Source organism: Colletotrichum fioriniae (assembly GCF_027942845.1).
Source record: "Colletotrichum fioriniae strain IMI 355084 chromosome Unknown scaffold_2, whole genome shotgun sequence".
Taxonomy (NCBI): domain Eukaryota; kingdom Fungi; phylum Ascomycota; class Sordariomycetes; order Glomerellales; family Glomerellaceae; genus Colletotrichum; species Colletotrichum fioriniae.
In genome coordinates, this window is record NW_027076838.1 from 1,705,560 (window position 1) to 1,730,402 (window position 24,843).

At 55.1% G+C, this 24,843-nt stretch overlaps 6 protein-coding genes across 6 annotated transcripts; 5 read left to right on the forward strand and 1 right to left on the reverse strand.

Moving 5' to 3' along the window:
• Positions 1-375: 375 nt before the first annotated feature.
• N0V96_002275 (uncharacterized protein) lies at positions 376-3,269 on the forward strand (the record flags this gene model as incomplete). Its single annotated transcript, XM_065756481.1, has 5 exons — positions 376-857; positions 1,142-2,516; positions 2,637-2,796; positions 2,897-2,957; positions 3,179-3,269. The coding sequence occupies 5 exons, from the start codon at positions 376-378 to the stop codon at positions 3,267-3,269; spliced, it is 2,169 nt and encodes a 722-aa protein (XP_065614850.1).
• Positions 3,270-10,021: 6,752 nt separating this feature from the next.
• Positions 10,022-12,089, forward strand: N0V96_002276 (uncharacterized protein; the record flags this gene model as incomplete). Its single annotated transcript, XM_053187685.2, has 2 exons — positions 10,022-10,498; positions 10,572-12,089. The coding sequence occupies 2 exons, from the start codon at positions 10,022-10,024 to the stop codon at positions 12,087-12,089; spliced, it is 1,995 nt and encodes a 664-aa protein (XP_053055189.2).
• A 1,755-nt stretch (positions 12,090-13,844) lies between these two features.
• Positions 13,845-14,593, forward strand: CSH3 (the record flags this gene model as incomplete). Its single annotated transcript, XM_065756482.1, has 2 exons — positions 13,845-13,932; positions 14,109-14,593. 2 exons carry the CDS (start codon positions 13,845-13,847, stop codon positions 14,591-14,593), a joined length of 573 nt encoding a protein of 190 aa, XP_065614851.1.
• A 421-nt stretch (positions 14,594-15,014) lies between these two features.
• On the reverse strand, positions 15,015-18,569 carry VAS1 (valine--tRNA ligase; the record flags this gene model as incomplete). The annotated part of the gene is made up of 5 exons (XM_053187683.2): positions 15,015-15,421; positions 15,479-16,947; positions 16,999-17,935; positions 18,002-18,436; positions 18,539-18,569. The coding sequence occupies 5 exons, from the start codon at positions 18,567-18,569 to the stop codon at positions 15,015-15,017; spliced, it is 3,279 nt and encodes a 1,092-aa protein (XP_053055187.2).
• Positions 18,570-19,661: 1,092 nt separating this feature from the next.
• Positions 19,662-21,039, forward strand: N0V96_002279 (uncharacterized protein; the record flags this gene model as incomplete). The annotated part of the gene is made up of 2 exons (XM_053187682.2): positions 19,662-20,469; positions 20,516-21,039. 2 exons carry the CDS (start codon positions 19,662-19,664, stop codon positions 21,037-21,039), a joined length of 1,332 nt encoding a protein of 443 aa, XP_053055186.2.
• Positions 21,040-21,363: 324 nt separating this feature from the next.
• On the forward strand, positions 21,364-22,494 carry N0V96_002280 (uncharacterized protein; the record flags this gene model as incomplete). Its single annotated transcript, XM_053187681.2, has 2 exons — positions 21,364-21,488; positions 21,561-22,494. 2 exons carry the CDS (start codon positions 21,364-21,366, stop codon positions 22,492-22,494), a joined length of 1,059 nt encoding a protein of 352 aa, XP_053055185.2.
• Between the last annotated feature and the right edge of the window lie 2,349 nt (positions 22,495-24,843).

Genomic DNA, 24,843 nt, shown 5'->3' on the forward strand with positions numbered 1-24,843 from the left:
TGATACCTGAAAGATGAGAGAGCTGAGAGTCGGGAGCTTTCCCCCCTCCAAAACCCCAACCTATCAGATGACGTCAAAAAAGCCGAGCCTGCTGCACCTCACCTTGTGGGGAACCCGCACAGAACCACTTACAACAGGCGCAGACAACGACACACACACAACCTTCCATATCAACTGCAGCTCCCTCACCTCACTTCCCCCCCACAATCCGAATATCATCAATCATCAACCTGCACTACATGAGGTGATGAGAACTCATCTCACTAACAAGATAACCTGACTGAAAGAGAGGCGCCAGGGAAGAAAACAAAAAAAGCATCAAAACCGCGCCAATTAAGGGAAGGGAAAACGTTTAAACCCCCCAAAACACACAAAATGTCACCCTCCACAGAACCCATCTCCCCCCCTTCCTTCGCAACAACCCAACTCACCCTCCTCGAAGCCGAACTCGCCGCGGAAGTCTCAGAATCATCCGCCCTCGTCTCCTCGCACTCCCCCACAGCCCTCCAGCGCGCAGGCCTCGCCCTGCCCAACCTCGTCGTCACCGCCCGCCGCACAGGTCTAGGCGGCCGTACCGTCCTCGAGTTATCCTCCGATCCCGCCATTGCCTCTTCTTCCGGCGAACTTCCCGAGCATGGACTCCGGCCGGGAGACATTGTGCTCATCTCGGAGCAGCCCGCGGGGAACGCGAAGAAGAAGGAGGTGAAGGAGCTCGAGAGTAAAGGGGCTAGAGGGGTGGTTACGAGGGTGAGGAGGGAGGTTGTTGGTATTGCTGTTGATGAGGGGAAAGGGGAGGAGAGGGAGTTTACGGGAAGGGTTTGGATTGTCAAGGTTGCTGATGATGTCACGTACCGGAGGTGAGATTCTTCCTTCTTTTCTCGTTTTCTTCTCAGTTGTCTTGTCTGGCTTGTCTGGCTTCAAGGGGGTTATATACCGGAGAGAGAGAGAGAGAGAGAGAGATGAATTGTCTATGAGCTGCATCACTTGCAGCTAAGACTTCGTGGAAGCAGGCAAGGCGGGCCCTTGGCAGACAACCAGTCCATGACCTTGTGCCAACGATGGCTTCCCGGACCTGGCGCAGTATCAAAACGCTACAGTATCGTATCCTAGGGGGCAGAAAAGAACTAACAGGTGCCTGCAGAATGAGTCAAACCATGGGCAAGATCGAAAAGATGACGGAATCCGAATACACGGCCTTCATGCGCGTCCTCTTCGGCCTCTCGAGCCCGTCGCCGGTACCGTCGGACCTGGCATCCGACCCGGAACTCGCAAAGATCCAATGGATCGACCCGTCCCTCAACGACTCCCAAAAGGACGCCATACGGTTCGCCCTCGCGTCCCGCGAAGTAGCCCTCATCCACGGCCCGCCAGGCGTGAGTCTTACTTACCCCCTAAACCAATTCGATGGAAGAAACGCCATGACTGACGAAAAAGGAGAAACAAAGACAGGCAAAACCCATACCCTAATCGAACTAATTCTCCAGCTCATCAAGCTCAACCTCCGCATCCTTGTCTGCGGCCCCTCCAACATCTCGGTAGACAACATCGTGGAGCGCCTCGCCCCGCACAAGATCCCCATCCTCCGCCTCGGCCACCCGGCCCGCCTCCTCCCCAGCGTCCTCGCCCACTCCCTCGACGTCCTCACCCAGACTTCCGAGGCCGGCGCCATCGTCAAGGACGTCCGCGCCGAAATGGACGCCAAGCAGGCCTCCATCAAAAAGACGCGCAACGGCCGCGAGAAGCGCCAAATCTACGCCGACCTCAAGGAGCTCCGCAAGGAATTCCGCGTGCGCGAGCGCGGCTGCGTCGCAAACTTGATCCGCGAGAGCAAAGTCGTCCTGGCGACGCTGCACGGCGCGGGCGGCCACCAGCTCCGGGACCAGCAGTTCGACGTCGTCATCATCGACGAGGCGAGCCAGGCGCTCGAGGCACAGTGCTGGGTGCCTTTACTGTCGGCCAAGAAGGCCGTCTGTGCCGGCGATCATCTGCAGCTGCCACCGACGATCAAGTCTCTCAATTCCAAGGCGAAGCCGCCGGCAGCAACACCAGCGGTCCCCAAAGAAGACGCGGGGAAGCACATCAAGGGCATGACGCTGGAGACGACCCTGTTTGATAGACTGCTCGCCCTGCATGGGTCATCCATCAAGCGCATGCTCACCACGCAGTATCGCATGCACGAGAACATCATGAGGTTCCCATCGGACGAGCTCTACGAAGGAAAGCTCATCGCCGCGGAGGCAGTCAAGGAGCGCTTGCTCAAAGACCTGCCGTACGAGGTCGAGGACACGGAAGACACTAACGAGCCGGTCGTCTTCATCGATACGCAAGGGGGCGACTACCCCGAAAGGAGCGAGGACGACGATAAGGGCGCCGTCAAGAAGGCAAAGTTCAGCTTGCACGGGGAAAGCAAGAGTAACGAGATGGAAGGAGCCCTGGTCCGGCAACACGTCCAGAAGCTGGTCGACGCGGGAGTGAAGCCAGAGGACATCGCCGTCGTGACCCCTTACAACGCTCAGGTAAGGCTAGTCAAACCCAACGAAGCCCCCCTTTGATTTTGGATATTCTGTTTGGAAATCTTGGGTCCGTCGCGAAGAGCCGCAAGGCATGAAAGCTAACATCGGATGAACCGAACGCAGCTCGCCATTTTAGCGCCCCTGAAAGAACGGTTCCCAGGCATCGAGCTGGGCAGCGTGGACGGCTTCCAGGGCCGTGAAAAGGAGGCCGTCATTGTCAGCCTCGTACGGAGCAACTCCGTAGGAGAAGTAGGGTTCCTGGGCGAGAAGCGCCGACTGAACGGTAAGCTTCAAACGAGTGATGATCCCGCCGGCCGCGGCCAGGCTGGGAAGATCCCAGTATGCGGCCGGCCGTTAGCGCATGAATGTTAATGCGTTCTTAGTGGCGATGACGAGACCCAAACGCTCGCTGACGGTGATCGGTGATTCAGAGACAGTCAAGAGGTGAGTCGGTTTGAGAAAATTGCTTTCTTTTCCCCCTTCTCCCCCAAACTTCCCCCCTTCCCTAGTTGGTTTTGGGGCGTGCGGCGCAGAGCACCTCTGCAGTCTGCACAGATGGTGGCAGGCTTGTCCTGAGACAATTGCTGAGCCGCGTCAAACGTCCAACATCTCGGGCCTGTTTCTTCTTTTTTTGCTTTTGCTAACTTGGGTTGCGCCATGATCAGAGGCAGCAACTTTCTCAAAAGGTGGATGGATTTCCTCGAAGAGAACGCTGATCTACGTTATCCGGATTTATCGTCACTTCAAGGGTCCTGAAATGTCCCCAAAATTGGGATGGTTGGGGAGGTCGCGGGCTGGCGGCGGCACCGAGGGACCATCTTCCATGCAAGGCCCGCCCCTCTCCAATGTCGACCGTTATGCAACGAGAGGACTCGTGGCAAAAAAAGAACAGACGATCTGGAATACCGACGAACCGGCTTTGTCGATGTGGTGGCCCGCCGTGGAGGGGTAGCTGGGATGAATCCTTATGCGATGGGATGTGCTGGTTTCTCAACGCTGCCAAATTAGGAAAAGGCTGCATAGTCTGACTTTTGGCGCGGCGTATCGTAGAATTTTGTATCGGCTGTCAACCATGCTCGCGGCCCACCAGGGGTTCATTGGGGGGAGGGTGCATCCGTTGACGCAAGTTGATGGGAGCCAGGGCATAGGCGACTTGGGTCGTGCCGTGTCGTGTCGTGTTCGCGGTCCTGGGCCAACGGACGAAAGAAGACGGGAGAGAAAGACTTTGGGTCTTTGGGAGTGGAGGGACGGGGGCACAGATGTCAGCCGTCACTGATCAGACGAAGAAAGTGGCATCCATGTATGTTTCAGGTTACTTTCCACGTCTGGCGACCTGTGCCATCCTTGTTTGCGTGGCCAGACCCGCCATATTTTCCTACCGAGGAGGAGGGGGATGCTTGACTTGGACGTTGCCCTCTCGGTCTCGACGAGATTGTGCGCTGGAATTCGCGGTGTCTTTGGGGTTATGGACGGAGTCTGCGGACTATTCGTACGGATAAAGTATTTGAAAGCAGACCTGAGACTGCGGCTGATATTGGGTTGTCCGCACCAAAACTTAACAAATCAGTCTCGATCCTTCTTGGCACAAGATAACATCTGCAGTCGGACCAGGGCTCTCTCTCTCTCTTGTATTGGGTTGAAGCCATGTCCGTCGTAAAGACGCCAACGCGAAAACGCCTGTCACCCATCTTCTACTCTGTATTACTCGCCGCGGTGATGCCCTTTGCGTTGACCTCGCGCAATTGGTACTTCTTGTCGGCTTTGGCATCTGTGGTTATCATGTCTCACCATCCTGACTGCTCAGCCAAGTTTGAGACGCTCAGATATCCGTAGGTAGAGTGTGAGCTATGACACTACACAGCCCAGATCAATCACAGTCGGTCGGCACATCAACTCGCTTCCAGAACAATGGTTCACCTCCGTACCTACGAGACAAGGTCAATTCCGGGGCAAACCACCAATTGGATGTATGTTCCGATGGCTGGGAGAGCACTGGCGAGTAATGTGCATTGCCAGCAGCTTCAGCAGTGCCGTTTGTTATAATCGGCTCCTATAGATGCCGGCCGCTGGTGCTCTGGGCTGACAGGCGATCATAACTCGGTTGTCTCGCTATATGATGCTCCGCCAAGGTCCACTGTGCGAGACGATCAAACCGTTGCTGGAGCGGGATAGCTTCTCAGGTGTTGAATCGAGGTTGGATTGGGGGGGCTACGTTGACGTGATTGACTAGGCACGAGCACTCCGTGTGGGTGATTTGGCGTGGCTTTGCTATCCGTACCGCCCACGTAACAGTAATATGCACTGCATGATGTTGGTTGTCCACGAGGGAGCCGCCGCCTTCCTGGATGAAGCTATATCATGATTGCATATAGGTACCGGAAATAGCTGACTGGCCAAGAATTTTTTCCGACACTTTGTCCTTTGAGATTCTGGCAAGGTGTCATAACCAGAACCTCAAGGGAAAACAATTACGGTGAGCTCGCGGTGCCTTTGGCCGTCGCCGAAAAAACCCCCACGAGTCAGAGTGGACAGGCCAAAGAAGCCAGCATACTGCGTTGCGGAGAAGCTGTCCACATCGATACGAGCCGTAGAACAGTCGTCAAGCTTCGCCCAGAAATGGGATGGCCTTGATCTAGGCAGACAATAGGGGACAGCGGGGGTCCTACTCGATGGGCAAAAGGCTTGCAAGCCATGTGGTGGTTTAGCCTCTGAATCCTACGATGTGGGGCTGTGCCAAATGCAATTGTGTTGATATTGGCCTGTCTTTTGGACGCGAAGATGCTGCACGTCGTCGACGGGGGGGCTGGAAGACACGGCCGAGGAAGGGTTTCGCTCTTACAAGAAGGGGCTCAAAGTGCGTTGTGATGAAAACTGCTTGATTCTCACGCAGTATTGGAGTATTGTGTTAGTTGTGCTGCAGCTTCCAGAGGTTGCCGCTGGCATGAACCAAGAATAGGTAACGCAAGTAGGTGGCAGGTGCATGCAGGAGGACGTGGCATGTGGTTGCAGCGATCCGAGTGAGGAAAACTCCGTCGTAACCTGCGGCTCGGTGGCACGTTGGATTCGTCCGAGAGGCTAGCAATCACATCTCTGCAAGTGCAGCGTTGCTTCTGAGGAGCTGAAGCTAGCGCTACCGCAAAAAGAGGGACAGTCGTCAAGCAATCGGGATTCAACCAGCTAGATTCTAGTGTGAATGGCTGTCAGGTCTGACGGCGGCGGCGCGAGTGAGAGTGACAGAGGCATCCAACCGCAAATGAGATAGTGCAAACGGCCAGGCAGACGAGACAAGTTAGTGCCGTTGATTCTTGGTGGCAGGATGCTCGATATTCCAGCATTCCGTTTGCCGGGGCCTTCGCTCACTTCCTATTGGGGTAAGGTAGGCGTGCGCTGATACCCTAGCGCGGCGTCATGATATTGGACGACTAGTTGGCGATAGAGGTCTTGGATGGCGGGATCTGGGACGCCATGTCGGATGAAGATGCTAGCTAGGCTTGGTCGATTTCCGATGGTGTTGGTCGATGGCTGACAGACTAAGAGGTTAGACGCAGTGTCGATTGTTGGTAAGAATTACCAGCACCCTCGAGCAGCATGACTTTGACCTCGTCCACGACTCGCCTGTCAACTTGATGAGCGGCTGGGATACATCATACAAGAGCGTAGACTTGAGAGACGAGGCCTGTCGCTGGTCGATGCCCTCCCCCCGTTCAGCACGGATAGAGTCGGGGTTTGGTAGCGACAAGGCCAAGAACCGGGTCGAGTGATGCCAATCTAGAGTCGTAGCGGGTGGCAGTATCCGTGTGTAGAGTAGTAATATGTAGCCGTAGGCGGCATCATCAATCACACACCGACCCTCGACGGCTGTCTTTTGCTCTTGTTATCGGTATGCGCAGGCTTGTTGCAACCCGAGGACCAAACGAGGATGTAGGTACTGGTAGTCTCGTATCTGACGATGCGAGGTGAGGTTGACACACACGGACCACAAGTCACAAAAGTGACCTGCGTCCTGTGACCTCAACATGGATTCATGGAATGAGCCATGGCGGGACGGGCAGCGGGAGCGAGTTCCCTTGTTGGGCCCCCATGTTGATGTGGAAAAAAAGAAAAGGAAGCAAAGACTGAAACAAGACGCCAAATGCGGCAGCTCCTCGGAGGAGAAGTCGGACCAGCAATCCGGGTGAAATGGAGCCGGCAGGGCCGGGAATTGCCTTTCCATAGACTCCATCAGGTACTTACTTACCTTACGGAGTAGGTACTGGGATTACCTCTCTTTCCTCCCAGGTCGTTACTCTTCTTCTCAAATCCTTACGAAGTATTTACCCACGGAAAGTTCTTACTCAGTGCCGCCTGCAGATATCATGTCAGGACCATAGATGGCGGCAATCACGCAGGCAGGAGGAGCTTTCTAGTGTAGTCTCCACCAGAGGTACTTCTCAAGCATGGTGCCCGTACCTGGTACCCTGGACATCTACGAATACTTCGTACTATCCTCATCTCACAGCTGTCAGTGCAGGTGAGTCGCGCATGTGGGGATGGTCACGGTCGTTTAAGAAGCAGGTCGCGTGGATCACAATGACCCTTTAGGCATTCGGGAGGGTAAACTGTTTTGCGTTGAGGCTGAGACACTGCATGTCCGTACGAAAGTGTGGTTCTGGAACCGGAACTGCCACTGACGGATGAGATGAGAGAATCAAACGGTTGATACCCAGGCCTCTTTTCATAGTGTAGCTTTGTATGGGCACCTATGTTTGCCAATACATTGCTCACATACCATACCTTACTCAGTCAGTGCAATGAACCCCAATATTGACCATTTTCATGCCACTTTTCACGATAATTCCACTTCAACATGCCCGCACCCCCAGCTTACCACTCGTTCCCTTGATCGACACCTGGAACATTGTTTGTTGGTGGACGGGAGAGCCGACGTCGCTGGCTTGGTGCTTGCCTGGATGACAGTATCGAATACCGGTACAATGTGCCAAAGACCTAGGTAGGTGTCTAGGCGCCTCATCCTCCCACATTCCACTCATCCCTCACGTCGCTCATACACGCCCACGACGCCCAAGACGCCCTCCTCCTGCGTATGGACGACACACGATATCTCAAACGTGACAATTGGTCAAAGTCAACGTCCACCCACGTTCCTTGTCCAATCCCGACTCATTCTCAACCACACAGACCTACCACAACAACAGACACCACACGCAACTCTTGCAGCTCATGTCTAGTCCCGGCTCTGTGTCCCCTGGCAAATGGCCTGCTCCGACATGCACAACAAAAAGGTGGCTTGCCTTGGATGGGCAAGGACACCGAGTTCAGTTGGTCGAGGTGTCACCGTCTGCGCCTCTAGCGCGACGACACCACTTCCAGTCCTCCGAGTCTACGACCCCCAAATGTCCAATGGCTCATCCAATGGCTCCTCCAAGAGTCCAAAAACTCCAACATGCTCTTCCAGCCAGGGGGAGGGTCCCACGTCCTTTCTCCTTCCCCACTGCTCTGGGCGCCCCAAGCACTGGCCTCAAACAAGGGCTATCCCCCGAGCCAGGGAAGCCAAGAACGACATGGAGCAGGGGGCGGCGAGCGAACGGCGACGGCGACGGCCACGAGGGGTACTGGGGGCACCACCAGGGAGGGCACCCTGACGAAATGAAATGGAAACCGCCATGGAATGGGACGCTTCGGCTTCCATTGCGGCTTCAAGCTTGTCTTTGACCTCGGACCTTTCCTGCTACCCCATCCCGTCACTCTGCTGAGCAATTTGAGTCTATGTTTGCTCTCTCTTCTTTCGAATCGACCTTTTTAGTCTGAGGATAAGACACGATGTGCGAATGGTGTACCATAACATACCATGACCGTTCAGTCCAGATTTGGAAAACGCGTCTGTATGGACGATGGCTATCTGTGCCGTAGACGCAGAAAACCAACGGCTGGCCTGTCCTTCTTCTCGAATCTTGCGGCTTGCGGCTTGCAACTTGCCCCATCACTGTATCCTAGACGCGGCCAATACGCACCATTGACGGCGTTCCAATGGTCCGTATCCTCCTGGTCGTGCATGCATACTTGTTTCATCGCGCTAGCATCTGCGTCTGTTCTGCATCTGCCTCTCTGGACTCTGCCTCTTCTTCCGTAGTGTACCTATGAAGTACGGATACTGGGTCCCCATTAGAGCTTCCCGCCCTTGTCTTTCCATCTCCTCCTCGAGTCCCTCCCTTCAGGAACCCTTGCTGGTTCGTTGTAAAGTCTGATGTACCTCAGAAAGTACATTGTACACATCGTGCGTAAAAACGACCGATACAGATACATGCCACTGCTTTCCCTTTTCTCCCGCCCTTTCTGTCTTGTTTGTTTCTTTTTTCCTACTGCCCTCTGCCGTGTCGTGCTTTTTGCCGTTGTAGACACGCGGAACAAGGAAAAAAGAAACATCTTCTGAACCAACCGCATCTCTTCGCTTCTTCCCCGACAAGTCTTACAACACATCTACTATTACCTATTACTTGCCTCTCGGCTTATTGTTCAAGCACGAACACCTACCGTACCGTACTCTTTACTCCCTGATCTACTTCAGGTACCACTACTTTGCTCTCACGTTCCTTGCACCTCTACCACTATTCATCACGCATTCCTCTCTTGTCGTCTAATTCATACCGTTCGCCAACCATTCGTCTCCCACGCCCTACCTCAGGCTAAGCGGCGCGCTATACGCTACCGCCCGTTCTAATCAACATTGCTCCTCCGGCCCGCCTCGTCAGCCTGTCGCAGACCTGCCCGGGTGCTCCTTTGATACATGACGCATGTGCTGCTAGGGTCCCCCCTTCTTAGTTGCTTAACTACTACCCCAATCCTCGATCCCCTCGTGGGTTTCTCTCCTTTTATTCGCCTCAGTTCTCGTGCCTTGATTGACCACTCGACATCCTCCTCTCCTCTCGTACGGATACTCACCGTCACCGCGGCTATAGAGGGCGCATTTCGCCACCTCTCCCGCCTCTCCGATTCCGACAGGCCTAGACGACAAGCCGCATTGCTGTCTATATGCACCATGAATCAGGTTCCAGCATAGATCACCACCTGGCCTAGACATCTGGGGCGTCCGATCAAGAATCCCACCCAGCCTGGACTGGCGAACCGGGCATTGACATTGGCATTGGAACTAAACAAATCGTCACGGCACGGCACCGGACGCATCCCGTTGGCAATCCTCTTTGGATCTCACCAACATTATCTCTACCCTTCCCCGTCATCTCTCTTCGGACCTCACCACACTTCATGGCTTAACAGGGGTCGACTATCAAATACAACGCTCTTCGTCCTCCGGCCTCCTTCACACTCGCTCTAGCCTAGAGCCACGCACGAAGTAATCACCAATTGTTGGAACTGCCATGGGCCTCTTCAAGTCGGCCAACCCTCCCGCCGCTCCTGGCGCAGTACCTCGATCTTTAACGGGCCAGTCCATTCGGGGCAAAATATCAGGCCCGATTCCTATTCCTAGCCCAGTCGACGACGAATTTCCAATGCGCAACCCGGGCACCGGGATTGCTACACCTCTGACCGAGGGCGACATGAAGGAGCAAATGATGCATCCGCCGCAGGCCGAACAAAGGGCCGGGTCAATTGTTTCGGTTCCTCAGACTCAACCCGAAGTTTCACAGGCCCCGAGAGCAGACTCGGTGATTGCACCAACGGGTTCCGCCGGTTCTGGCTCCGGTTCAGCATCATCACCAACATCCGCGACACACGCCAACGCCAACGCCAACGCCAACACGCCCCAGTCACAAAGAAGAACAAATGCATCCAGCAACTTGCGGTATTCCGCCGTGAGTGCGTCGTCTGAACAGACGGGTGCGAGCAAGGATCGTCCACAGCGCAAAAAGTCAACATTGCGCGGCGCGCTGGGGAAGCTTTTTGGTCGCAAAAAGAAGACGAGCTCTCAGGGTTCGACCGATTCGCAGCGCGTATCGACATACAACGCCTCGAACCAACACAAGAGCGTAAGTTTCGGCACCGGCTGCTCCCGTACCATCACATTCTTTCTGAACTTGGAGACTGACGGGGGACCAACAGGACACTTCCGGGTTAAGCCGAGTCAAGGAAGCCGAACCAAAGCGATCGGCGTCCTTGCCGATCACCGAGTACGACAGAGCATTACGGTCTCACTCCATTGGACCCCAAGATATCACCGCCATTGAAAGTGCGCGCAATTCAATCAACGTTGACCCATCTCTGTATCAAGGCCACAAGAGGGCGGCCACAGCCACCACAAGTCAGATCTACTCGGCCCCTTTCAGGAGTCGCGAGGGAGAACTTGCAGGCCTCTCGCCTCGTCCTGCAAGCACTCACGTACGCGGGAGCCGCCTGTTCACAGATGATGATGACCCCGAAGAGATTGGCCGAGCCATCACTAGTGATGTGAGCCAAAAGCGCCGATCCAGGAGCCTTAGTGGAATGCAGAATCCAGAAGGACGATCCGAAGTTCGGCGCAGAAGCGACGAAATCCGATATTGGAGAGAGAGCTATGACCCAGCCTTCATCGCATCGCCGGCGTCATCCAATATTCCAGACCATGAAAATCAGTTCACGGGCATGGCCCCTCCCATGAGCATGCCCGAGTCCCCAATCGAGCAGGGACAGGTGCACACACCACCTCAACCATTCTCCTTTGGGAACTTGACGCACATGAATGTCATGGCTGGTATGAAGATCACGCAGGCGGCCAGTATCGAGACACGCATAGAGACTCTCGAGGAGAGGATGCATCGTGTGGAGGACGTGGTGACGCATCTGTGCAATTCTGTTCCTGGTTTCCAGATCCACATGAACCAGCCGCAACGTCCTGCGCCTTCGGTACCAGGTTCGAATCCATCTTCGCAGACGACGAGCACTGCAGTCAACCCGGCACTGCAGCAAATCTCGCGCCAGCAAGCCCCAGTGTCTCGGTACAGTAGCTCTGCGCACTCCAAGGAATCTCGCACCTCCTTCGGCGAGACTCCTACTTATGTGGGCTCTCTTCAACTCCCTGCATCCATGAATAGGCCGACCTCGAATTCTACCATCCGTGGCGTGACGAGCTTGCCGGCACTATCTCGTGTCGAGCCAAACAAGGCACAAGAGACATTCACAGCGGATCACTACACGATGCTCCTCGCGCTATTGGAGACAGAAAGAGCCTCTCGACAGGCCCTAGAGTCTCAGGTCAAGAAGTTGACCAGACGTTTGAATATGATTTCTGGGCCCAGCGGTCACGGTCGCATGTCTTTGGCAATGGAACCTCCCCCAACGGCCAAGTCGTTTGGCAGCGTGTCTGCCTTTGACCAGGATTCATCCGATGAGGAGGAAACCGCGTCCAGGAATCGGCAGTTCTTGGCCGAAGACTCTGGCGTTGGGACCGGCCCCGGAGACGAGGACTCGTATTCGGAGGTTTTCGCGACGCCAAGGGAAGAACAACATCACGGCTACGGCGCTTTTGGGGAGGAATTGCGCGACGAGGACGAAGACCCCCAGCGGAAGAAGGCAGCCAGGACATTGTCGCTGAGCCAGATGACGCTGGGCAAGAAGCCATCGTCGACAGGAGTGCGGATTTGATGTTTTATTTGCGGCACTGTTATGCAATTTTTCCATTTCAGGTTTGTCATTATACCCCGGGAGATGTTCTCCCACTCACGAGGCGACGATGACGATTCTGTTCTCGGCAGTCGTTGAGTTGAAGGCGTCTCCTGTTGTCTTTGCGATTCGGCACTGATACCTGCCCGCAGCCTCTGACGGGCTCAGCATTGTCATGGTAGCGAAACATTGTCCATTTTAATTTCTTACTTTTTTACCCGTACATACGACTACCAATTTCCGTTCTCGACGATCTGGTTGGAGCAGTCTTTGTGGGATACATCCCATTGACGAGGATTTCTGGTTTCTTTTTGTTTTATTCAAGCGTGCGAATATCTCCGTGTGAGGAGTGAGGGAAAGGTCAGAGAGCCTTCTACTGGTGCAATCGAATTTCAGGACGATACTGCCCGGCAGAGATGGAAAAGGTGGTCAGGTAGCCACAACTTGGTCCTGCAGGTTGTGCGCGTGTACAACATGAAGATGTGTGCCCTCGGTTGGGCACAGATTAGTTCCAATGATGACAAGACCCAAAGTGCTGCTCCCCTGCTTTCGACACAAGATGCACCAGATGTATGGTATATTGTGAGTGATGCATAATTCATGTCTTGTCAGACAAACAGACAGACAAACAAATAACGGGCCCGAATTACAAGGCCACCCAGTCGTAATCTCCGGATTGTCATCTCGGGGAAGAGGACCTGAATGTTTCGAGAACATCTGCAGGGCCCCAGGCCGGCAAGCCTCCAGCCGCACCCTTACCGTCGGGTCAAGTTGAGTGCAACACTGATTCGGGAAGCCTGGCAGCGTTATCAGTGGCCCGGCTTGTCAATATGGTGTCAGCTCGCCCGCACTTGGTGATGGCGTTTGTCGGTGGTCACTTGTCAGTAACAGCCTCATAGGTAAGTAGCCATATCGCTCCGCTCCACCCCCCCGCCCGACGAAAGCCGCACTTCGCAGGTAAAAGCTTCCTTCCCTCAGCTCGAGAAAAGTCAGGCCAGCCAGCCAGTTAGCCAGCCAGCTAGCAGAAGCTCTAGCGGGCCAGCCGTAAACCGGCGCTATTTGAATAATGTTCCAATTGGAATTCCTCGGGCTTTCCAGAAAACTAGATGCTCGTGGATGCTAGGCAATCTTAGCTTAACCCACTCATGAGTCGCTCCATCCATAGGTAGGTCCAGCCAACTCCGCAAAAGATTAAGATTGATTGATACGGATAGAGGATTTGTGGATAACCTAGGTAGCTTCTCCGCCAGCTGGGTTGGGTTGGGGAGTGAGGACTTGAGTGGGCACCTACGTAAGCGCATCACTACCTGGACAGAGGCCGTTATCAGTGGGCTAAGCTCTTTGCACAAAAATGCGAACCACGAATACGGACGGATACAAGGAATTGGGGGGCATTTTTCTGCGAACAAACAAACGCACATACCACCCAGCCTCTCTCTCTCTCTGCTCCGCCCGCGTTCTTTGCCCCTCTTGATTACTTCTCATTCAACTACATACGTAACTCGTCCATCCAACCCCTCGTTGTTCGTGTGCGCGATTGGTAGTTATCGATTGCAATTGAACGTATCGGCTTCCTGATCTTTATCGAGAAAGGTCAGCGAATTTCCTCGTCGAGCCGAGCCTTTTGCGCGTTATAAAACGAATTTCTTTCATCGCGACAGCAGAAAGTTCGCGCGCATTTTCTGCTCTCTACCGCAACCACAAAAGCCGAATAGCAGAACGAGAAAACCGCCCAACATGTCCGGCTGGGTCGATTGGTCAAAGACCACGCAATCCCGCAACTACCGCGGCTCAACCTCCTTTGCGACGTTTATGATTATCGGGCGTACGTCTCCTCTTGTCCCCCCATCCATCACCAAACTCTTGCATTGAGAGCGAAGCTCGACGAGAAAAAAACAAAAAACTAACATCTCACCAACAGCAACCTGCTTCTTCCTAGGCATCCTCTTCGCCTCTTTCCCCTACGACTTCCCCTCCTCTGGACCTCGGCCCCCGTCCCAGAAACCTTCTTCACCCACCTCGAAACCCACCTCAAATTCATGCACCAATCCCCGCCCCTCATCGGCCGCCTCCTCAACATCATCGTCTTCACCGGCTTCCTTGGCTTCTTCATCAAGCTCTTCCGCCCCTCGGAAGCAAACGTCCTCTTTGACGGTGCCTCCCTGGTCCTCTACCTCATCGGCGTCGGCGTCTACATCACCAACATCGTCAAGGGTCTCCGGTCCGTCAGCGCGGGGATCTGGGATGATCCCAACTTTACCGGAGAGGTGAAAGACGGTCCCGTTACGGGGGAGATTATTCTGGGCAAGGAGGATAGCTTGAAGGTGCTGGCGGCGAGTAATACTATTTTGGCGCTCGTGTTGGTCGGTGTGTTGGTGCTGCAGGCTGGGCAGTGGTATGCTGAGCGCAAGGACCGCGAGGACTTTGCGAAGCTGGAGAAGGAGGAGAAGGGGGCCAAGGGATCTGCGAGCAAGAAGAAGCAGTAAAACGTTGAACTCTTCTTTCTGGGTGCTTGCGCGGATATGGATCTAGGTCCGTGGGAGGCTGTTGACAAAGTGAAGGGCTGCGACATGTCATGCGATTTGGCATGGCCCCTTCGACTTTGATTGTTTTCCGGGTGGTTCTAGGTGACATTTGCTATTCGCATAGGTTCAAATAAGGATCACTGTATGAAGCGCACCACAAGTGAGCAGAGGAAGATTATGCCTCATTCAATATATATCATGTCTCAACGCTATTCTTTTTGAACTTTGACATTCGGGCTCTATTTAGACCCTAACCTCCCGATGAGATAACAACGACAAGCAAAGAAATCCTGCCCCCTTCGACTAGTGGTCCCATCGCAGCTCTACGACGCAGACATGCGTCTACCTTTTTGTACTCCTTACCCCACTCACATACCAGCCCTTACTCAAGCTTGAGCTGCTCAAATTGCTTAATCGTGTCCTCGAAACTCCTGGCCTCAGACTCAAGGTCGACAAGCTTCTGCTTGTCCAGCTTCTGGACGGCCTCGGCGACCTTCTCCTTGTAGATGGGGTCGTTGAGAACCTTGTGCTGCTTGTCAATGTTGGCGCGTGCCTTGTCGAGCCTCTTCTTGGCCTTCTCAACCTCGGCGTCGAGGTCGACGCGGCCCTTGACATGCAGGTACACTGAGGCGGATGAGGCGACGGGGAACGCGACGCAGCCGGCGGGACGGGCGGCGTCTGAGGCAATGATGTCGATGCCCGTGACGCCCTTGCCGCTGAGGGTCTTGATGGAGGCCACCTGGTCGTTGATGGTCTGGTGAGAGGTGGCGTCGTGAGACTGGATGATAACTGAGGAACGTGTCAGTGGGCATGATCTACATCGCAATATCCGCAGAGGCAACTTACTCTTGCTCTCCTCCTTCTGAGCGTACTCGCTCATGAGGGATCTCGCACCACGCGAGCATCCCAAAACAAGCTCGTACGCGGCCTCAGACTTGGGGTCGTCGAACTTGGCGTCGTAGACGGGGTAGCTGGCAAGCATGATGGACCTGGTCTTGTCTTCAGGGCGGCGAGGCAGACGCTGCCACAACTCCTCCGTGAGGAAGGGCGTGAAGGGGTGAATCATGGTCAGCGCACCCTCCAACACGGTGTACAGGGTCTGGACGGCGCTGGCAGCCTCCTCAGGGGTGCCATCCCTGATGATGGACTTGCTGTTCTCAATGTAGACATCGCAGAGGAAGTTGAGAATGTACTGGTACACAATACCAGTGGCCTGCTGGAAATCTCTCGCCGCCAGAGCGGTGTTGATCTCCTTCGCGGCGTTATTGAGCTTGTGAAGGATCCACTTCTCAGCGAGAGTGACACCAACGGTAGCCTCCTTGGCGGGAACAAAGTCCGCGGGCAGGTTACCGAGGACATACTTGGACGCCTGCCAAATCTTATTGCAGAACTTTCTCCAGCCGGTCATGACCTTGACGTCAAAGTTGACATCACCGCTCGTCGATGTGAGCGCAGCCATGGTGAAGCGAAGACTGTCAGCACCATTACGAGGGAGACCATCAGGGAAGGCCTGCTTCTGGTACTTCTCGGCCTTGGCAACTTCGCTGGGGTGCAGGTTACCAGTGCGAAGCTTGGCGTGGAGGTCCTCGAGCTTGATGCCGGCGATGGCATCTAGGGGGTCAATGACGTTACCCAGAGACTTGCTCATCTTGCGGCCCTCGGAGTCACGGACGAGGCTGTGGCAGTACACCTCAGTGAAAGGAACCTGGCCAGTAAGCTTGATACCAAGCATGACCATTCTGGCGATCCAGAAGAACAGAATATCCCAGCCAGTCTCGAGGACAGAGGTAGGGTATAGCTCCTCCAGGTCTTGGGTCTTGTTGGGCCAGCCCAGGGTTGAGAAGGGCCACAGACCAGAGGAGAACCAGGTGTCGAGAACGTCCTCATCTTGCTCAAGAGTGAAGTTCTTGCCGGGAAGAGCAGCCTTAGCCTTGGCCTCGGCCTCCTCGCGAGTCTTGCCAGCGAACCACCTCTTGTTGTCCAGGGAGTCAGACTTCTCGCCCTCAACCTTGGCTAGGTAAACAGGGCAACGGTGACCCCACCAAAGCTGACGGGAGATACACCAGTCGTTGATGTTGGCCATCCAGGCGTAAAAGCTGCGCTCAGAGGACTCGGGCTTGATCTTGATTCTGCCGTCCTTGACAGCGGCAACGGCATCGTCAGCCATGCTGCGCATGCTCATGTACCACTGGGGCTTCAGCAGAGGCTCAATGACGTCCTTGGAGCGCTCGCAAAGGGGGATAGTCATGGCGTTGTCCTTCTTGTCAACGTAGAGACCGAGCTGCTTGAGCTCCTCCTGAATGGCATAACGCACGCTGAAGAGGTTAGTTTGCATGATGGTATACGAGACCTGCACAGGCACTTACTCGAATCTCTTCTGACCCTGGTACTTGCCACCATTCTCGTTGATATTTCCATCATCGGTAAGAATGTTGATGAACTCGAGGCCATGCTTCTGGCCCAGGTTGAAATCGTTGGGGTCGTGGGCCGGGGTGAGCTTCACAGCACCGGTACCGAACTCCTTGTCGACGTAGGTATCCGCAACGATGGGCATCAGACGGCCCGGAATGATGGGGTGGATGGCCTTCTTGCCAACAAGGTGGGTGTATCTAGGATCATCCGGGTGAACAGCGATACCTGAATCACCCAGCATGGTCTCAATACGGGTGGTGGCAACCTCGAGATATTCATCGGTGCCCTCAATCTGGTACTTGAAATGAATCAGAACACCAAACTCAATCTTCTTCTCGTAACCGGGAACCTCCAGCAGTGTCCTTCCAGTCAGCTCCTTGTTGATAACCTCGAGGTTGGAAAGGGCGGTGGTGAGCCTGGAAGACCAGTTGACAAGTCTATTGGCGCGGTAGATGGTACCCTCCTCGAACAGTCTGACAAAGGTCTCGGCAACGGCGGCGGACAGGTTCGCGTCCATGGTGAAGGCCTCGCGGCTCCAATCGAAACTTCCTCCCATCTTTCGGAGAGCAGCGTTGATCTTGTCGTGGTATTCGCCCTTCCAGGTCCAGACCTTGTCGACAAAGTCCTCACGGCCGAGGTCGTGACGGGTCTTTCCTTCTCTTCTCCAAAGCATGTTCTCGACAACGCTTTGTGTAGAGATACCGGCGTGATCGCAACCGGGGATCCAGAGCGTCGTCTTGCCCAACATGCGGTTCCATCGAATCATGATATCTTGAAGGGAGTCGCCGAGGGCGTGGCCCAAATGCAGGGCACCGGTAACATTGGGAGGAGGGTGAGCGATGACGAACTTGCCCGCGGGCTTAACCTTGCCCTCGGCAGTGAATTCGGGCTCTGTTGAGGTTGAGTTAGCTCACGCAAGACCTCCCACGAAAAGGGGGCACGCCTGGTATCACTTACTGAAGAAGCCTTCCTTCTCCCACCAGTCATACCAGGCACTCTCGACAGCTTCAGGGTGATACGCCTTGAAGTGGGGGTCCTCGAGGGGCTTGAGGCGCTTCTTCTCTCCCTTGGGGGTATCTTCAACGTAATCAGGGATAGCCTCCTCCTCCTTCTTCTCGGCCTTGGCCTTCTTCTCCTTGTTCTTGGACGCAGCGGGGGCAGCGGCGGCCTTTGCGGCCTTCTCCGCCAACTTTGCCTTGAATTTGGCGTCCTTCTCGGCTTTCTTGCGCTCCTTCTCCAATTCCTTCTCGGTCTTCACCTTGGGAGGTGCGCCGGCGGTCGCACCAGCATCCTGGCCGGCGGCATGGATGGCGGACGTCGAGGCAACCTGAGCCTTGGTTTCGTTTGAGACGGCAGGAGGAACCTCCTCCTTGAGGCCCTCAGTAGCGCCGACTGGAAAGGAGACACCTGGGTCAGCTCAATGTCTGAAGGCATCACAATGGCAATTGGGCCGGGAGGCATCGTGAGAATGTGGGGGAGGAGGGGCTTGCGCACTGGGGTTTCCGCGTCCGCTGTCGGTGGCCATGGTGGCACGTGTCTGTAGGAAAGGTCGAAGACGGGGAGGACGTGGACGTAGACTGAGTGATGGAGGGCGCACGCGGAGTGCTCGAAGAAATATTGAGTTGGACGTGGTGGATATGTTTGCGAAGAAGCCCGGGGAGGTGGGCTTCGACTGATGGTACAAATACAAAAAAATCTCCAAAGGTCTCCGAGGAGGGGCAAGCAACTATGACTCGGCGGTCTGATTGCAGCACTTCGCGGATTTGAGTCACAGGATTGGGTGTTCGAGGAGGAGGGCCTTGGAGGGGTCATGCAGCTAAAATTCGGGTGCGAGCCACACGCGCAGGGAACCTGAGGTGCTCAGGTCCGATTTTCCAGCCACAAACAAGGGGGGTTCACCTTGCCTTATCGATGACTTGCCTTATCGATAACAAGTATGACTTCGTACCTAAGGTACCTTAGGTAGGTCCCATTCCAAAGTCCCATTGGGATGAGTCGCACGCCGCTTCTGCCCCTGGCGCATTTTCCTGCCGACGCATAGAACCTGGGAAGCTCAAGCTCCAGCCACACCAATCCAGGTCGTTTGATAATTCATCATACATTCATTCGCTTCCTATCTTCCGAAGCTGGAGCAGTTGTAGAGAAACCTGACTCACAGAAGACCTCAATTCGATTCAATGGGTTTGTAAGAAAGGAAAGAATCTCATCAGCATATGCGCGTGTGATTATCAATCCAGTCGCCGGCGAAGAAGAAGCATATCGAGAGCTCGGCCCAGCTTAGAGGCGGTGATCGTGACGCGATGCATATCCAGAGAGCCATTCCCCGATTTGCCCAATGTGCCAGACAACCATTGGCTAGACGAGGATATCAAACCGCATGCTTTTCTGTCCATGGGAATGAAGAGAGCTGGCAGGTGAGGCTGCCGAAAAAAAGAAATCTTCCTTGCATCGAGATCTCATGCCTCATTAATACTGACCGAGTGAATAGGGTACCCTCGTTCGGACAGTGACCAAGACCGTCAGGTCTTTACAGAGAGGAGGCCTCGAGAAATATGATGGCGCGGTTGTAGTTCTTGCTTCACGGCCATATGCGTCATGGCTGCTGGATGAAAAGTTCATGGCCTCATTGCTGCGATCCTTTGGGGATTCAAAGTCATCCGGCGACGTGGGTCGCGAATTCAACGCTCTTACCGGTGTAGTCGATGGGCTTCACCCCCTCCGTGCATTTGGTGACATCCCGCACGGATTCTCATTCTACTACGGGCCAAAGGATATGATCATACCGAAGCTGTGGCAGATGAAGCGTCCTGACGTGCAGTCTGCTCCTCGTAGCAACGACAAGCTGAACGCTGCCATTACCTTTTCCTACGGATCGAAGCCTGGCAATTACGTATGCACACTTCCCTTGGCAAACACAATCTTTCAGAATGGCCTCCAGTCGACTCTCATCGCTAGCCGCTGGAAACTCAACCTTGGGGGGGGTTTGGACCTGATCGAGCGCGAAGAGCGACGGGCTCAGGAAGTCAACATCTACACCAGAGAAAGCGAGCGCACCAACTCGATCCAGGCGCCCCTGGTCCCCATCACGGCTCCGCGGAAGATCGTATCGGGCCTGGGCAACATCATCAGGCAGGTCGATGTCAATGGCAAAGAGACGCCTGCTTCTTCGGAGCTCGAGACGGCCGTCCAAGCGCTTTTTGACAGGCGGACGGCAGAAGGCCACGAGTTCCCTCCGGGCCCCGTGGGTGTATGGGGGGTCGTTTGTCCCCCTGGCGATGACCAAGCGGGAACCATTGAATTTCTGAACAAGCTGTCCGTGACAGCGTCAAAGGTACGGAACGCCGGAGACGAGTGGTCAATCGTCTTGAATACGAAAGACTATATGAAATGGCTCATCAAGAGAGGTGTCAGAGTCTACAAGATTCGTAAGTTGAACACCCAGCCCAACAATGTGTAAGCTCATCTAACCAGCGAATGAAGAGAGTGGTGGTGGCGGCTGGGGGAAGAAGGCAGGCCTCCTCTCGCTCGATCCCGAAGTCAAGTATTCCGCTTCCTCCGAGGAAGAGGATCTCGACAGCTTCATCCGTTCCTTTGAGAACCGGAACGAAGGCGGCGGCGACGCCGAACAAGGCGTCATCGCTCCGGGCTCGTACATTCAATACTTTGTCGCTCCGCCCTTCACCGCCACCAAGAGGCATACGGCAGCGGATGGCGAATCTCAGTTCACCGATTCCTTTGGAGTGACGGATGACGCGCGACTAGAGGCGTCGTCGGTTCCCACTTCGCGAGACTGGAAACAAATTCAGCACCAGTTCGGTGCGGTGACAACCCACGGGCTCTTCCTTGAGTGCAGGTCGTTGCGTCCTCTCGTCCGGGAGACGAAGCTGGACGTGCCCGGAGCGTGGATCGGACATTTGGGACTCCCTGACCGAAAACGTTCCAAGTTCAGGAAGCTTAGCCTGCACACGGAGAAAGGCTTGGGAAGCTCAAGCTAAGGTGTAAAATCTATGGATGTAAGACTAGGTGGGGGAACTACTGTAATTGTCTTAATAGAAAATCAGCTCTGTCATGTATTTCCTCTCATCGTCGCGGCAAAGCTTGGGCCGGTCATCCGGTGTCGTGGTGTAGGTAATTGAGAGGGTTTTGACGAAAAAGAACTGACGCAATTCTGTAACTTGCAGCTCAGATCGCCGCAGGTGGATATGCGCACTCTTTCTCTCTCATACATCTCATTCACTTCCACCAAGCAGAGGTAATTTTGAAGCAATTAGACAGATATCTTAGACGACCTAATTCTCAATTTTCCCGCTTTCTCAACCATGACCGCAAACAACGGGACGCCCTCAAAGATTGGAGTCATCTCCATCGGCGACATGGGCGTTGGCATCGCCAAGCTCCTCATCGCCAAAGGCTTCCAAGTCGCAACGAACTGCAAAGGCCGCAGGTACACTCCAAAACCCCTCTCCGCCTGTATACTTATCCATATCCATCCATCTGGAACTAACATTGCTGACAGCGAGGACACCCTCCAACGCGCCCGCGACGCAAAAGTAGAGCTCCTAGACACAGACGAAGCCCTAGCATCCCAGTGCGCCGTACTCCTCTCCGTCGTGCCCCCGCGCGACGCAGAAGCCACGGCAGAGCGCATCATCGACGCACTCGCCGGTACCCCATCGCGCGAGACACCCCTCTACTTCATCGACATGAATGCCGTCGCCCCGTCAACCTGCAAATCCATCGCCGCCTCCTTCGCCCGCGCACGCAGCCCCGCACGCTTCGTCGACGCCTGCATCATCGGCGCCCCACCTAGGCTCAAATCCGCCCCCAACGCCGGCACAAACGTCTCTGCCTCGGCCCCACCGCCCGGTACCGGCGACGATGACCCGGATGCGTGGTACGTCCCGGGCATGCCCATATCCGGTCCCCACAAGCTCTCCGACCTCTCTCTCCCAGGCTCCTCCCCAGACGACGCAAACACATCCTTCGGCGCCCGCCTAAGCGCAACCCTAGGCGGCAACCACATCTCCGATGATATCGGCGCCGCCTCGGGCCTGAAAATGTGCTTCGCCTCCCTCTCAAAGGGCTTCACCGCCATCGCCACCCAGGCCTTCACCTCGGCCCACAGGATGGGCGTGCTCCCCCACCTGCGCGACGAGCTCGCCGCCCGCCTCCCCTCGCACCTGCAGTCGGCCGAGAAGGGCGTCGTGACGATGCCGCCCAAGGCGTACCGCTGGGTCCGCGAGATGGAGGAGATTAGTAAGACGCACGCCGAGGAGGGCGGGTTCGGGCCCGAGTTGTTCGTCGGCGCGGCGGGCGTGTACAAGTCCGTGGCGGAGGACTCGCCGCTGGGAGGGGAGAAGATTGGCAAGAGGAAGAGGGGCACGACGGTGGAGGATGTGGCTGCTGCTTTGACTGAGGGGTTTGAGAGGAAGAAGAAGAAGACAGACTAAAGTCTGATCTGGTGTTTGGTGACGTGGTCACATTGTGTCCAGAACTACGACTTGGACAGAATGTAGATGTCCGGAAAATAATCAAAAGTAGATGTCAAGACTTGAACAGTGTCTCAGTTACAATTTCAATGCTGCAATAGATTTCGTAGTTTCCAAAGATCGCTCTCAACGCCGTTTGTAAAAGAACCATATGCTGCCTGCCCAAACCTCCTAGCGCCTCTTCTCCCCAGTACTATTACACTATGATCCATTATGCGCCGGCCGGGATACTTTTACACGATAACATCATCGCACATTCGTCACAAAATTCGTTGCCCTTATTCCAAAACAGTTATTACAATACTGACAGTGTCAAGTCACCAGAGAGCTTCGCCTTTATGTGCACCTCGACGTCCAAATTGAGCCTGAGGTCGACAATAAAGCCTCGTTCGCCTTCATGTAAGATTTCTCGCGGGTTCTTTTCGCGCTGCGGTCGCGGTGTGGAGAAGTCGGGACCGCCAGGAGGGAGCTCGCCCCCGTCCTCAGGCATCTCAGTTATCGGAGCTCTCAGGGAGAGGTTCATATCCGACGGTCGCCGACGACACGCCGGAGGCCGCCGGATCGGTGGGAACGATGATGATGATGACGAGCTACTCGTGGTGTCCGTGTCAGATGCCAGCGCAGACGCGCTGTTCTCGCCGAGGCGTGGCACCCTTCTAGGCGCAGCACGTCGGGTGGAATGGCCCGGCCGGAGTGGTACCGGGTCGACTAGTTGCTCATCTTCCGAAGGCATTGCTGTCGATGGTGCTGGCACAGGCCGAGGGGCAGCTGGGCGTCTTCTTGCAGGCCTCGATGCAGACTGTCCCGAGCCTTGGTGATTAGGCCTTGTGTTGGCAGCGCTCTCCTCAGCGCCGTCAGTCTCCCTGTCGGGGTCAGAGCCGTCCGACGCAGGTCTCCTATTTGAGTCTGATCCCTGTGTCCGAGACGGTCTTCTTCGTTGCTTGGGTGGTTGAGATTTGGGCCGGGGCCGTGATTGTTGTTGGGAGTTATTCGGTGTAAGTGTGGTTTTATTGCTGTGTGAAGATGGCGGCGGGCCCTCCGTGTGCTGGGCTGATTCCATCCCGTGTAAGTGATGAAAAGTCTGCCCAGTAGACCTAGTTGATAGATGATGACGGAGTATAAGCTGATTAAGAGTTGGTTTGATTGACCCAGGATGTGCTGAACAGGACGATGGTGGTTGCGTATGTTCCGCTGATCTCAAAAGTTAAGATGTTAGAGCTTCGAGGGTTGAAACAAACCCTCGTGTCGCGCTCTGCAGGTGGTTTGTCTCTTTATGTGTCGATCGTTGTTCTCACGATTCAGTCGTACAGCGAAGGGCGTAAGACGGGCCTTCGTGCTCGGGAGAGGTGATATAAGTCTGTACTATCACTGACAGCCGTCATATTGTTGCGCTTGCCCTATCGTCGGTCCGTTTAGGGTCGCCAGGTCGATGGTAGCAATCGGTGTCTCCGTTGGTTTAAAGTGTGGTCGTGTCCGTGTTCACGGTTCACCGTCGACTCTCCATTCCGGTTGCAACGATTTCCAAGGTTTGAGGTGACGGTGGGAAGAGCGAGGCAAGGTAGACGCCGGGAGAGAGCTGGAGTGTTGTGGTAGGAAACTTGGGGGAGACGGGAAGGTGAGAGGCGCAGACTGGGGGCCGGGGAGTTGGAGTGGGCAGTCAGTACCAGAGCTTCTTCCTGCGACGTGCAAACGCGGGCGCGGGCGAGGTGCATGCACCCTGACGTTGTAGGCCGGGACGTGCACTTGGCGGGGGACCTGGGGCGACATGGGCGATTTTTCTTGGTTTTTGGAGGACCGTTGCCAAGTTGCATGTCACACTCTCACATGCATGGAGGGTCCCCGACGATCGCAAACTTGATTTTTTAGGGGGGCGGCGCCGCGGCGGCTCACTCGTGGACGTCCCCAGATAGGCATGTCCCTTGTTTTGACGACTGCGATTTACGGGCACTGCAGTTTACAGACAGCCAGTCAAACCAGTCTCACCCATAAGGTACCGAGACATGCCCTGCCCTTTGCCGCATACCTTACGCAGTAGTTGAAGATGAGCCCAGTTGGACAACCAGGCCCTGGCACCCTACCTAGGAATACCCGCTACCATCAACAATTCGTCCTTGTTGAGTTGCTCCGGTCTCCAGGGGGCCCAAAGCGGCGAAAACGGGGATCTGCAAACCTACCAAGTAACATCGGCAGGAATATTTCAGGAAATCGTCGGTGGACCACTCGGGCAAGTGGACACAGAAGCCACGGAGGTAATGCCGAAGAAAAGGGTCCAAGACTCCAAAATCCTTGATCGGTGCCCTGGTTCACTCG